Below are 13,782 nucleotides of genomic sequence, written 5' to 3' on the forward strand. Positions count from 1 at the left end.
GACTCCTTCTTCTCTTCCCAAAGAGACCCCAAGCAAAGCTTTAGGATGTGTAGTGGACAAAATGTTCCAGCTGAACCGTCATGGAGTGAATGAGTGCCAATTTTAAAAGCAAGCCAGCAAAACATCTGAAAATAGAGCCTATGATATGGCTTACTGCATCGCTTTTCTGTTTTAAGCTGCATGTTCAGATTAAAACAGATTGATTACTGGGAATAAATTAATTCCATCAAATGTGTCATTGTTTAATATTTTCCACCACTGGGCTGAAACGAGGAGAGAGCCCTGTTTGTGAGACTTTTATAAAGTAGCTTCACCGTCCTCATAAAAACCAAGCTGTACATTATACAGACTAACAGAGACTGTTCCAGAACATAACACACAAAATGTATTTTTCAAAAAAAGGGAGTTACAGAGAGGGAGACAGAGCATAGTGAAGATCTCCCCAGATGTGTTAAAGTGATGTGTGCAGTAAATACCAGGGGGCAGGGCCTGAGTGCTGGACCGGTTTTGAATGACGGGCCGAGGCATGCGCGCGGTACCTGCTGGCTGCTGCAAGGTCGGCCTCCAGGCGGCGGCCCAGCAGCCGGGCGATGGCGGTGAAGCTGTTGCTCATGCGGTAGATGTCCTTCCCGCAGCCCCCCAGGATGGAGGAGAAGCGGTCGGTCAGCCCCCGGATCTCCAGCAGCAGAGTGTGGTGAATGCTGTGCTCCATGCTGGCCAGCAGAGATACCAAGTACACTAGGGAACTGTGGGCCTGCTCCTGGAGGTTGAAAGAGTATGTCACAAACCAGAGTCAGAGCAGCAGTGTGGGACAGTGGTCAGAGCAGCAGTGTGGAGCAGTGGTCAGAGCAGCAGTGTGGAGCAGTGGTCAGAGCAGCAGTGTGGAGCAGTGGTCAGAGCAGCAGTGTGGGACAGTAGTCAGAGCAGCAGTGTGGGGCAGTGGTCAGTGCAGCAGTGTGGAGTAGTGGTCAGAGCAGCAGCAAGGATCAGTGATCAGAGCAGCAGTGTGGAGCAGCGTGGTCTGGGAAGTCACACCCATACAACACAGCAGGAACCTAACAAATGAGACATTAATGTCTGAGCCCACCGCAACAGGACAACGTTGACAAAGAGCAGAGCGGCCTCCTCAATGTTAGAGCTAGACCGACAGTGCACCATGAGAGGGGGGGACATTAGAAGGTCACGTGTTAATGTGCTCCTGAAAACACAAGGTATGCCGCAGTATTAGAGAGGAGTGTTTTGTCAAAATTTTCCTATGGTGATTAAAAAAATATATTAAAAAAAAACCCAATTTAAAATGTGTGGTTTGGCTTCAGGATATTCACATTATTCAGATGGTGCCAGCATCTCTTCAACCATGGCATCCACACTGTTGTCTCCACAAGGGTTTCCCAGGAAACTCCACATATTTGTTTGTGCTTTTGTGAATGAGAAACACACAGCAATTCACTCCTTTTAATCCTACTGGGGTTTGACGCGTCAGTGTTTCGGTCATACGTTCCTCTGAAGACGCTGTCAGTAGCAGTGCGGTTAACCGCACCTAATAGGAGGCTTCAGCCTAATCCCTCTGGCAGCCTGACGTCAGGGGTTAAAGGCTGAGGAGAAATGGGCTCTACTTCTGCGTTATTTTCTTGTCTGTTCTCTGCCCCCTTCTACCCCCCAGCTGGAATGCTAGGGTAAATGACACCAGCTCCTGACAGGGATGAATATCCTCACATTAGTGAAACACAAACTAGCGCTGTTTCCATTTGAGCTGGCTCTGGAGTCCTGCGAAGAGTCAAGCTGCTTGCGGTTTGTCAGTGAGACACCTTTATGAGCAGTTTCCAGAGTTTCTTCAAGCGAGGGCTATATATTCAAGGAAATAAGAATGAGAGAATGAGAGAGAGAGAGAGAGAGAGAGAGAGAGAGAGAGAGAGAGAGACGCATCTGGAAATGCTTATAATACGTATAAAGTGGGGTCCAGGGTCCAGTGAACTCTTCTAATGCAGTTGTCTGTGCCAAGTCATCATTTAAACCAATGCTACACAGTTTCCTCTCCTGATATAAATCTGTACCCATCACAGGCTCACATTAGAACATCCAACATCCACAAATATCACAATATCATTTTTGCAATATTCTACATTTCTTCCACATAATTATGCAAAGATTCATGTCATTCCTCCAATTGCCCCACAAAGCAATAGACCTGCAATAGCTGGATATGAACCCAAGGCCATGTGGGTTCCTGTTAGTGCAGACAGCCAGTGCAGGCTTCACATTTACAAACCAGCTGATCCCCCCATCCCATTGAGCCCGGAAACAATAACCTCCTTCTCTCCCTCTCCCTCTCCTTCTTTTCCTTTGTCTCTTGTGAGCCCAGCGAAGCATTGTTGCCAAGGAATAAACAATATCACCCAATGTGTCAGTGTTCCAACCAACAGTTTCAAAAGCATCCATCGGAAGCTGCTCTGACAAGCCAACAGATTACAGATCAGCTACAAACAAGGGGGTTCCATACACAGTGATGGACAGACCCAGGTCCGTGGGGGGAGCGAGCGGATTTGAGGGAACATTCGATAAAGAATAGTCATGTAGGGCCTGTTTATGCCTATTACTAAGGGAAGTGTGTCGTGCTCAAAATGAAATGGAGCCAGCACAACTACAATTTACATGAAGTTAAGTCCATTTCAGTTTTGTACAACCATGAGTTTGAACCCTCTGTGTCAATAGCCACTACAACACACCTCTGCCTAAATGTCAGATGTCCGACTATAATGTTACAACGTGCTGCAGCCATGTAAAGACAAAAGAAGCAAAGATTTCATGAGGTTGGATATGCTGAGCCAACTAGACATAGGTAACCCAGGTAGGTGACTAAGAAAGGTTTCAGGAACATCTTGGTATGTTTCTGCTCTAACGTGTACAAATAGGTGTTTTGTAATGTGCTTTGCTTCAGTTTGTGATCAGGCCAGCTGTGACCGGTCTTGTCCCAAAGGCAACCAATATTAATGCCCGACAAACCGTTGCCCGAACCGCCTCTCCCTCGCCTTCCTGGCGTCTTTCAACTGCCCCCTACCCTCTGTCACGCTACAGTACACTGCATTTCATCATTCTGATAGAATCAGGAAATAATAACAAATGTTCAGAGAGATGCCTCCACAGAGTTCTCCAGAGGAACTGCTTTTCAGTGCAGAGTGCCCCTTACGCTTGGCATCCTTCCTCTCTCCCTGGACACGGCTACCCCCCTGTACCCCCAGCGTCACCCCTGCACACACATCCAAACCCCCTCCATATGAAATCTGTACCACTACTGGTCCCCCAACGCATACTTTACAGATCGCCCTTCCTTTGCCAGATGCCTATTCCATAAAATCACGATTCATCTCCCTTGTTTTTCCAACAGAGCATCACCCCTGACACAGCCAGGATATGTTCTTCCTTTTCCACATTTTTCTGTCTCCCTGTATGCATGCTGTAAATTGTCAAACAGGAATGAATGATGTTTCTATGCATTTTTGGACATCTACCATAGATTTCACAATGGTCTGTATTCACCATCTCTTGGGAAGATGAAAACATTTTAACGTTGACCACAGTATACACCCCAGTCTGAGTTTTCAATTAGAATAAACTGTAAGTTACATCTGAAGCTCCAAAAGAAATCTGCAAATATATCAGTAGGCAGTGCCTGTAGCTATGGTAAATTTATTAAATCACACTTCAAAACCAACCCCATATGTTCTCACTTCCCTTTTTAATTATTAGGTGTTGAATGATGTATTTTCTGGTCTCAGGCCATTATAGTGCTGGGCCAATCTCAACATCTCATCAACCTCTTGGCATTTAGAGATTTTTCCCAACTGCACCACATAGCTCTATTCATTTCCTGCTTTTCAAGGGGACACCGCAACAGGGAGTAATTTGAGGAAGACTCTAATCAGATGATAATTGAATTATTGGTTCTACTAACATCCCTATATTTTTCTGAAATACAAGATACTCCACTGAGAAGTGCACCCCATGACTGAATCTAGGGATTCCTATGCTTGAGAGGCACTGATCCATTCCGATGGCTATGCTCTAACTAACAGAATCTAATCTGGGACTGCAGTCACATTCAGACACATCTTTATTTTGAATGTAAAAAGACCACAAAGGTGAAGGGAAACACAGGGCTTACTGAACCTGGTCAGGGTTACCTATTTTTCAAACTAAAAATCAAACCCTCAGCCCTGCCATCCCATTAGTCCTAGAATTGTAAAAATACACCAATGTATCTCCTTATGCTTGACATTTTTTGCCTCTAGGATCCATAGGGTCCGGCTACAACTTTTGACTGCCACTTTAAAGTTATTTCTAAAAATAAAGGCAATTTTGACAATTCTAGGACTCACTGGGATGGCTGGGCTGAGGGTTTGATTTTGGGAACTGATCATAGTGCCCCATAATTGCCACCTCATGCCATGGCCTGTACTATTTATGAGCCAAAATGGACAAAAAGTTTGACCGATGTCTAACCCAGTTAATAGGGGAGAATAATAATAATATGAATTTCTGTAAATACAACAGGTTTCCCCTGCTTCACAGTGCAACCCTAACAAGGAATGCGGTGATACAGGCAAGGGTCCAAAATATGCAATGTCCCTCCCCCCCTTGGGAGGTTGAACAATTTTGCTTGTCACTCTCAATCACCTCAAATTTCTGATCGAAACGTGTTGGTGCCATGGAATATTCTGCCAGTATATGTGCTGAATGTTTGTAGGAAAACAAAAGAGATTCACTGCAACAGAACTGCTGTAAAAAATAACCTCATTTTTGTTTTGCTTTCCCCCTTTTTTCCAAATTGTCATCCCACTGGGTCCTGAAAATCTTCACACAGCATTTGCATTTGGCACGCAATGACTTTCTTTAACAAGTCATACCAGTCCCATAAATGGCAGTTGCACACATCCACAGAATATGACATGCTTCCCTTTGCATGGAGCCATTCCTTCAAAATTTTGGAAAGGTATCAAAATCACCACCAAAAAATTTTTTTTCCTTATGCAGCTTTATGCAAAAAGCTTAAGCCATTATGTACTTGTTTATCCTCTGAGATATCTGTGTCTACTTCAGTAAATCATTAAAGATAATTCAGATTGTGACCTACAGTTTTTTTTCGACGTGAATATGTTTACATCACTAAATCATTAGATTTATATCCTACTCACAAAGCATGATGTAACATTTATTGCTTTTCTCCAAAATGAATCATAATCCTGCTTACACCATACATTTCTTGCATAAGAGGCCTCAGCAGGCAGAAGCAAATTAATGCAGCTGTAATGTAAGACAAACAGTGAGATGCAAAGAGTCAAGGAGGCTCACCACTAGCGGTTTACATTAGATTTCTTCAAAGAACTTGATGGGTGAATTCGGAGGGGGGGTTAGTAAGAATATAAAAGCAAAAAAGCACAAGATAAAAGCATGTTTTGAACTGTTACCAGGCACGGCTCTAGCAGGGGGAGGGGCTTAGGAGTAGTATGTAGATAACACATACTTTAAACCCATTGCTATGGCAATTACTTTCGAAAAAAAAAAGATTTATGATTTTCAAAGAATATAATGAGCAGTGAACTGAAATAGAGTGGTGCATCTTAAGCTGCCTTCACACAGCTGTTTTGGTAACCATCAAAAACACAAATCTCATTGCTCATTGTCAATAAGAGCAATGCATTGGGATGGAGATCAGCAAACTATCATCACTAAAAACAATGCTCTGTTGACCGGTTCACCTTCACCTGTGTTGAAATTGGTATTTGTTGGGAATTGTTTCAGTTATTTGCATTTTACAACAAGGTGGAAAAAACCTCCTTGTTAGTGCGACCACTCACCTACATTTTTCTTAGGTATTTTCCAGATGCTCTTGCCCAAAGCAACTGACAAAAACACAAATACCAGAGATGATACCAAGTTATCAGTGCCACTACCAAAAGTAGTATTTTATTACAAAACCTACAACATGGCATTACATGCCATTATAGATGGAAGAGAGAGATTCAATATGTACGCATTAAATAGCAAACTGGTTTGAGTGTGTAGGGTTAAATGTAGCGTAAGTGTACTCCACCCAGAATAAATGCTCAGAGTTTATGGTTTGTTGAACCAAGATGCAGCATCAACCGATGGAAGACTGATGAGACTGTTCTGACAGCAGTAGGCTAATTCCTTCATTGGAGGATTAGAATAGAGAGAAGATATGACCAAAAGGAAGGACCCTTCCGGGAAGGGATGACAAGGGGACCTGAAGGTTTGATAATAGATTTCAGGTAGGAGTGCAGGTCCTCTTGCTAGTCTGTATTATTCAGACCACGACTTGCAACCAGTGGAAGGAGATGAGGACAGGTATGGTGTGCCATGCAAGCATGATGGAAAGACCTTTGAGGGGAAAGGATGTCACTGGCAGGTAGAATAACTAAATTTTAGACTAATCACCCAAGAGATCAAGTAGAATCAAGACAGAAAACATGGATGCTGCTTGACTGAGCACTTTCAGTATGCTGAGAGGCTGGAATTGAATGCAGATAGGGTCAAGAAGGTTGTTTTGAGATAGGTAATGTGTCAGATGATTGGATACTCACCTCACTGGTCAGTCCCACAGCTCCATGGATCTTGGCGACGTGGCCCAGGAGGGCAGGAAACTGCTGTCCGACCTCTCTCAGGGTGGGCAGGAAGTTGGAGACGGAGGCTGGGCAAGCCAGGGAAACGTCCACCAGCACGGTCAGCACCGCGTCATTGAGCACAGGGTCGCTGAGGTACCCCACCAAAGAGGGCACTAGTGAGCTCAGTGCCTGCAGGGGGAGATCACATTACAGACTGTTTTAGCTGAACATGCGCTCTTATCCTGTTTACATCTGAATCATTACACACCTAAACAGCTGGATGTTTACTAGTGCAGATGTTGCTCAAGGGCTACAACAGCAGCACCCCTTGCCCAAATTCAGGGTTCAAACCGGTTCCACTGTGACATCATTCAGCAGTTCAGGCCCTTAGGGGAAGGGTAGAAGGATAGGAAGAAGGGAAATCAAAAAAGATTAGGGAAGAAGAACAGGTAATAGCAGGAAGTAGACAGTAAAGAAGATGAAATGGGTAAAAGTTAACAACTCTAACATAAAAGAGCTGGAAGTGAACGACGGCCGCACAATGCTAGGGGCCTTTTATCTGCGAACATCTGAGAACTGAACTGGATGGTTCATAGAATGTAAAAGAGTAAAAAAAAAGATAAAAACTCTTATTACAGAAAAAACTGATTTTGCTTTCTGAACAGTTCTGTCCATTCTACCACAGTACTCCGAGGACAAACTAATTCTGGAGCCCGATTGGCCCAGTTCGGGCCCTCTGAGCTCTAATTGGCCACATCTGAATCGCCCACTCCAACCTGACACTGCATATCGTTTCTCTGAAGTCTCATTTGGAAGCAGCAGTGTAAGAATCAGTGTTATCACTTCATCTGAGACCCCCGTTTTCAAGTTACAGTTTCTGCAGGCAGTTATAAAGGAGGAAGTGATATCACACGGCTCTGTGTCTACCATAAAATGCTTACCTGGTCCCCCAATAAGAATTGGCCTCCACCTGCTGCAGATGACCCTTCGTCAAATTACAGATTACAGATCTCATATGACTACTCCTCTTTGAAGCTGTTGTTAATACAGAGCAATGACGTTGCTGTGTATGTGGAAGTTCCGATTTTCAGACTTCTAAAGTGAGCTCAAGAAAAAAGATTGCCGTTGAAATTTCAGCGGTTAAACTCAAGACTGCGCACATTTTTGGCCTACCGCTGACGAGCCAGATTGGAATGAGGGTGGAATTACGACGGCATTGCGCTTTAATTATTTACAGCAATGCACTACATAGCCGCTCCAACTGGAACAGTGACACAACTCATTAGAGCTTTCCCTCAGTCCCCCTGGACACGAGCGGGGCTCGCGAATACACAAACCGGGAATTTCCACTTTGCGCCGCTCTTACGTAAACCGCCGTCGCACGCCCGCATCGCTCACCAGGGGGTGTTGCTTGGCGACCATCTGAAGCAGTCTGAGAAGGTGCTGCTGCTCTGGCTGCTCAAGCTGTGACATCATGGCGGTCAATTCCCCGATGTGGAGGTGGATGGCTTCTGGCTGCTTCTTGTACACAGAGGGAAGGACCCGCAGGAGCATGTGGTTCCCTGTAGGAGGTAGTGGTGCAGGGAAAGACACATCTACATCAGGGGGTTTCAACCCTTTCGGATCCAGGGACCCCCACCCAGACTCAAAGGCATTTAAAAAAAAAAATGTAATTTTATATTTAAAAGTCTATATATAGTAATTGCATATTAAGACTGGCCAGGGACTCCCTATAGTACCTTCAAGTATCCCCAGTTGGAAAGCCAGGATCTAGAAAATACAGAAAAACCTCCCCTTCGATTTGTATGGACATAGGGATAACTTGAACACCGGAAACTGCTCTGATCAGTGGCAGTATGGTGCAATGATTATGGAAGTAAGTATCCATCCATTTACTAACATGCCTGGACAGTGGCCTATGTATGAAGGCCTCTTGTAAAGAACTGAACCGGCCCAGTGATAGTACTTCCATGGATTTGTATTACTGCTGCGTATCACTAGCATGTAACCACCTGACTCAAATACTTTATGGTATTCTTACGGAATTCAATTTATGGCATTGGATTAATTTAGCATTAAATTTATTGTGCCAATCTGATCACCCAATCCGCAATCTGCTTTTGAGGCTTCTGTATCACTGGTTAAAAAAAAATCAGTTAATATCCATGTGGTTACCCATGTGGCTCAGTAATTCCCTCATAGTACAAACACGAAAAAAATGTGAAAATGGAAAACATGATAAGCTTAAGAATATTATGACTACTAAGTCAACTAACAGCACACACGTCTAGCAAGTCTGTTGTGCAATGTGGATGTGATTTCGAGCAGATTCACTCGGGGAGTAAACAATCCTTCATTTCGTGCAGAATTAAGTGTTTTTCCCCCCCTCTTAATCAAGACTTGATGCTTTTATTGATGTTGTTTCCTTTTCTTTCATTGATTTATATATTTATTTTGTTAAATGTCAAACTATCTCATCTGCCTGGCACATGGGTCCTGCTCTGAATAGAACAGGGCTCAGAAAGCAGGTCTCCTACCCATGCCGATATCCCAGCATGCAATGCATCAATGAACAACTATAGTTACAGGTCATCTGGAAGCAATCCCGCACTTTCAAAGGGGGGATCACGTCGTATGAAATGACGCGATTTGCAGGTCGAGGCAAACTATCTTCTCCACCAAACACTTGCGAGAAAGAAAAGATGGAAACTACCGCCGCGAGAAACATCAAGCCCACGTGCAAACAGGAAATCCTCCTCATCTCCCAGGGTGCCTGTGTTGTGCTGGGCCAGTGGGGATTACTCACGGAGACCAATGAGCCAGGGGACCTATCGGATCCCTTGTCTGTGCAGTGAATAATCTTAAATGAGTTCTGTAAAAAATGCCCTGGACCACTGGCGTCAGGCCCCGATATATGACGGCACGTCAGGGGAGGGGTAACGCTGGGTTCACAGGGAGATACTATATGCACTGTGTCAAGGGGGTGTGACTCACCAGCAAATATTATAAGATTTACAATACAATATGCGCTGCCTTGAGTGAGCTGATGCGATCAGGTCAGTTCAACCAAAGGCTCAGACTGCTGGACAGTAGCTGAACCTCACATGATTATGTACTAATATGTCTTTCACTGACAATGGCTCCAGCTGCTGTGTGATCTGTGCGCACTGGAGTGTAAGGTAAGCTATCCCACTATATCTCCTGTACTGCCCGTACCAGGAAATGACTTATATTACACAGAGATCCCATTAATCCTGCCTGAGACCCATCCAACTGACAGCAGAAATGCTGAAGAAGCAATGAGAACCACCCCAAGACGCCCACCTATGTTCACAATGGTTTAGGGCACCAAACGTTTTCGGTAAACTGTTAGATTGGATTGGCATTTTAAAATAAGAGTTAAGTTTAGTTGATCAAACATGACAAATGCCACCCCTTCCCCCTTCAAATAAGATCTGCAGGTCCCGTTGGGGGGTGACATCACAGCACAGTCTCACTGCCGCCAATGGCGACAGACTGCTCTCACAGCGACCTGACTGGCTGACCTGACCGGCTGACCTAACGCTTACTGCGAAAACATTGAAAACCAAACAAAACAACAAATACAGTGCGCCGCCATCCGTCACCTTTTCCATCCCCCCCAGCTGCGGGAAATCGCACCAGTGAATTATTAACGCCCCTTTCATGTCATGATATGACCTCGGTCACCTTCGCGCATGCACACTCAAACAAACACTGCCTAAAGATATTCATTAAATTAATCAGAGGCCAGTTGCCCTTCCATATGGCACGTCTATGCATTTTTGCGTGTATACACGTGGGAGGAGGTTGTTTGTGTGTGTATGTCTCAACATGTGTACATGTTGTTGAGAGAAGGATGTGTTTGTGTTGGTATGTGTGCACGTGTGTGAGTGTGTGTGTGCGTGTGCACGTGTGTCACTGTGTGAAGGGAAGACAGAGGGGGACTCAGAGGTTTGAGTGGTGGAATGCAGAGGGCAGGAGCCCGTGGTCTTCAGACAGAAGGACTCACTGCCAGATTTATGACTCGGCGCACCGTCCTCGTTTCAGCGGCTCGCTCCACGTGCCTGGCGAGAAGCTAGCTCATGAAAACTCGCAGCAGCCATCTCACTTTCACATGGACATTTCACCGAAACACCGGAGCGTAACGGGATGACAGCCACACAAATGAAGCCCTCCCCTTCGGAGAGGAACCTGCGCATCAGCATTATTCGCAGCCTGGAGAGTATTGTGTTCTCTGAGCTTTTTACTGCTGTAATACTGAGCCGAGAGCTGAGGCCACACCCCTGACATTGGCCCGAGGGCTGGTCGTGATGGGAGCATTTAACAAGCGTCTGTTCCCTCTAACAGCTATACAGGAAAAACTTTTATTGCAGTTGGAAAAAATTCTTTACACTTGTAGCGCATGCAGAGTGAGTTGTATAGGATAGATTTACAGCGATATTAGAACAAGCAACCAGACTCACCTACACCAGCCAGACATCAAAAACTATTCATCAAAAACTATATACAACCATGTGTGTGTGTGTATGTGTAATTTTTTATGTAAATATACAGTAAGCTCCACAACATTTGGGACAATTTTACATTTGTAATCTAGCAATTCACATGTAGAAGTTACAAGGCTTTTTATACATAGCACCCCCCCCGATTTTTCAGGGCAAGGTAATGCTTGGGTCAAATGGCTTGGCAGGTGTTTCTTCCTTAGTTAAGATATAACACAGCTATTCACATCTAGTCTTGATTCTAGGCTTTTGATTGGCTTTGGAGTCTGTTATTGGCATTTGTCAATATGAGGAAGTCATTCTGAAGCTGAGACATAAGAAGAAGAAAAAAACAGTCACATAGGCCAAAAATTAGACATAATTAAATATAAAAAAATTAAATCAATTGTTTGGAACATAATTAAGGACAGAGCACTGGTGAGCTCAGTAATCACACGGGGCCTGGTAGGCCAAGAAAGACCTCTACAGTTGATGATCACTATATTGAAGAAATATCCTCAAACACCTGTCCAGCAGATTCGAAACACACTTCACAAGGAAGGTGTGTATGTGTCACACTAGTTAGCCGCAAAATCAGGATGGCCAGGTTACAGTTTGCTAAGAATTACCTAAAAGAGCCTGCAGTCTTCTGGAAAAAGCTCTTGTGGACAGATGAGACCAAGATGTATTAGAGTGGTGGCAAGAACAAATTTTGAAGGTCAAAATGAACTTCCCAAGATCCAAAGAACCCCCCCATTTATGAAACATCATGGTAGGGGCATTATGGTTAGGCATGTATGGCTGCCACAGGTCCTGGCTCACTTCATCTTCATTGATCATGTACCTGCTGATAGCAGCAGCAGAATGAATTCTGAAGTGCACATCAGTTCAAGTTCAATCAAATGCATACAAACTCACTGGCTCCAAATGACTCCAAACATCAAGACAATGATCCCAAATATACTGCTAAAGCAACAAAGGCAAAAACAGGAAAATTCTTGGTTGGCCAAGTCATTCACCTGATCTGAATCCAATCGAACATGCATTTCGTATGCTGAAGAGAAAACCTAAGGCTACTAGGCCCTGAAACAACCAGCTGAAGATGGATGCAGTACAGGCCTGGCAGGGCATCACCAGAGAAGATACTCAGCACCTGGTGATATCTATGGGTCACAGACTTTATTCAGTCATTGCAGGAAAGGACTAAACATGACTTCTTTAATCTGCATAACATTAATCTGTCCCAAACATTATCAGGTGCCGTAATGGTAAAACCAACTCCACATGGTAAAACCAGTGTATGTAAATATACTCTTAAATCAAAGCTGAGAATGTGAGCTTTAACCACATTTAAAAGAATTGTGGCGTGCAGAACTAAATAATGTCTTTGTCCCAAACGTTATGGAGCTCACTGAACATATGGAAATCAAAAAGATGTGCACTAGTCACTCTCCACTATTGGGAAATTTTGAAAATGTTACAGGATATGCTTTCTGGTTGTTGAATGACCTCTTAAAATAACACTTAAAATTTGATACCGACACCAGTTCAGTGAGACTGATCCCCACAGGACCTGCCTTATGGAAACTGGATGTAAAACATAAAACTGCAGTGACAGGACTTACCCTGAGACTGCTGCATATGTAATCACCTTATTTATGGGAAGTTGCATAAGTCGAAAATGCACAAATTGGAGGAAAGATATAATTGTATATATAAACGATGTAATTACATCCAGTGTACACAAGCCATTTGAACTTGTTTCTTTTACACTCCCCTTATTTTGTTCAAAAATGTATGAATCACATCTCTTAACAACAGGCTGCAGAAAGGATGCATTCTAAACTGGCAGTCTGTTATGGGTAATGATGACAGTATCCAGAAGCCTGGCACACTGTTGTTGTACCACAGAACACCAGGTGATTTTGCTTTGTCAGCGACAATAAAAATTCAGCCTGTAACCAGCCTGTACACAATGTAAATTATGTAAAAATGTGCAATAATGATGGCATGTACAGAACTCCCAATAATTTTTTTCCAGAAAGTCAAGCAAGCACATTCAGATTTTTAGGTTTTTATAGGTTTTTGCAACAATGAATTTCCAATGACGACATTGAAGCATTTCCCAGTATAGTACTCCTTAACTGAAAAATAAGAGCTCTGGTGCAATGCGGCTATGTCATCAACTGAATTTCAAAACCTCCCAGAAGAGCCAAACTGCTGAGTCATGAAATGAGTGCTCACAGAGCAGTGAGGTACAACTTCCTGAGAGTAGTACAGTACAGACATTTTGAGCAGCCACAAGCATTTCCACAATGCTTCTACAATACCAAAATGACTTTACAGGCCAAAACCTAGCCATGTAATATGAACTCATTTATCTGAAACTAAAGTATCTTGGCAAATAAACCAAAGAACTCCACCATTAAACCAGCCTCAGATCCTCATATTTTCATTTTCATGACACTTTGGCACCATGCTGGGGAAAAAAATAAGCTTACAGTAAATAGCTCAGAGCCCATTTAAAGTGATAAACGCACTCTCTATATTGACTGCAACTGGAGAGAGCACACCTCAAAACTGCAGTGTCAGCAAGAACAAAGTTTTACCAATAGCGGTCGAGGAAAATATTCACAGGCACTAAGTAATCAATTTTG

At 43.7% G+C, this 13,782-nt stretch overlaps 1 protein-coding gene across 2 annotated transcripts in view; it reads right to left on the reverse strand.

The window, feature by feature from the left end:
* veph1 (ventricular zone expressed PH domain-containing 1) overlaps positions 1 to 13,782 on the reverse strand; it is a 66,143-nt gene that overhangs the window by 25,369 nt on the left and 26,992 nt on the right. For both annotated transcript variants that reach the window (XM_064302632.1, XM_064302631.1), the window contains exons 5-7: positions 8,022 to 8,185; positions 6,603 to 6,812; positions 540 to 760 (exon numbers count right to left, since the gene is read on the reverse strand). In XM_064302632.1, coding sequence (XP_064158702.1) covers positions 540 to 760; positions 6,603 to 6,812; positions 8,022 to 8,185 — 595 coding nt within the window. The remainder of the gene's footprint in view (positions 1 to 539; positions 761 to 6,602; positions 6,813 to 8,021; positions 8,186 to 13,782) is intronic.

Source organism: Anguilla rostrata, chromosome 12 (genome assembly GCF_018555375.3).
Source record: "Anguilla rostrata isolate EN2019 chromosome 12, ASM1855537v3, whole genome shotgun sequence".
Taxonomy (NCBI): Eukaryota; Metazoa; Chordata; class Actinopteri; order Anguilliformes; family Anguillidae; genus Anguilla; species Anguilla rostrata.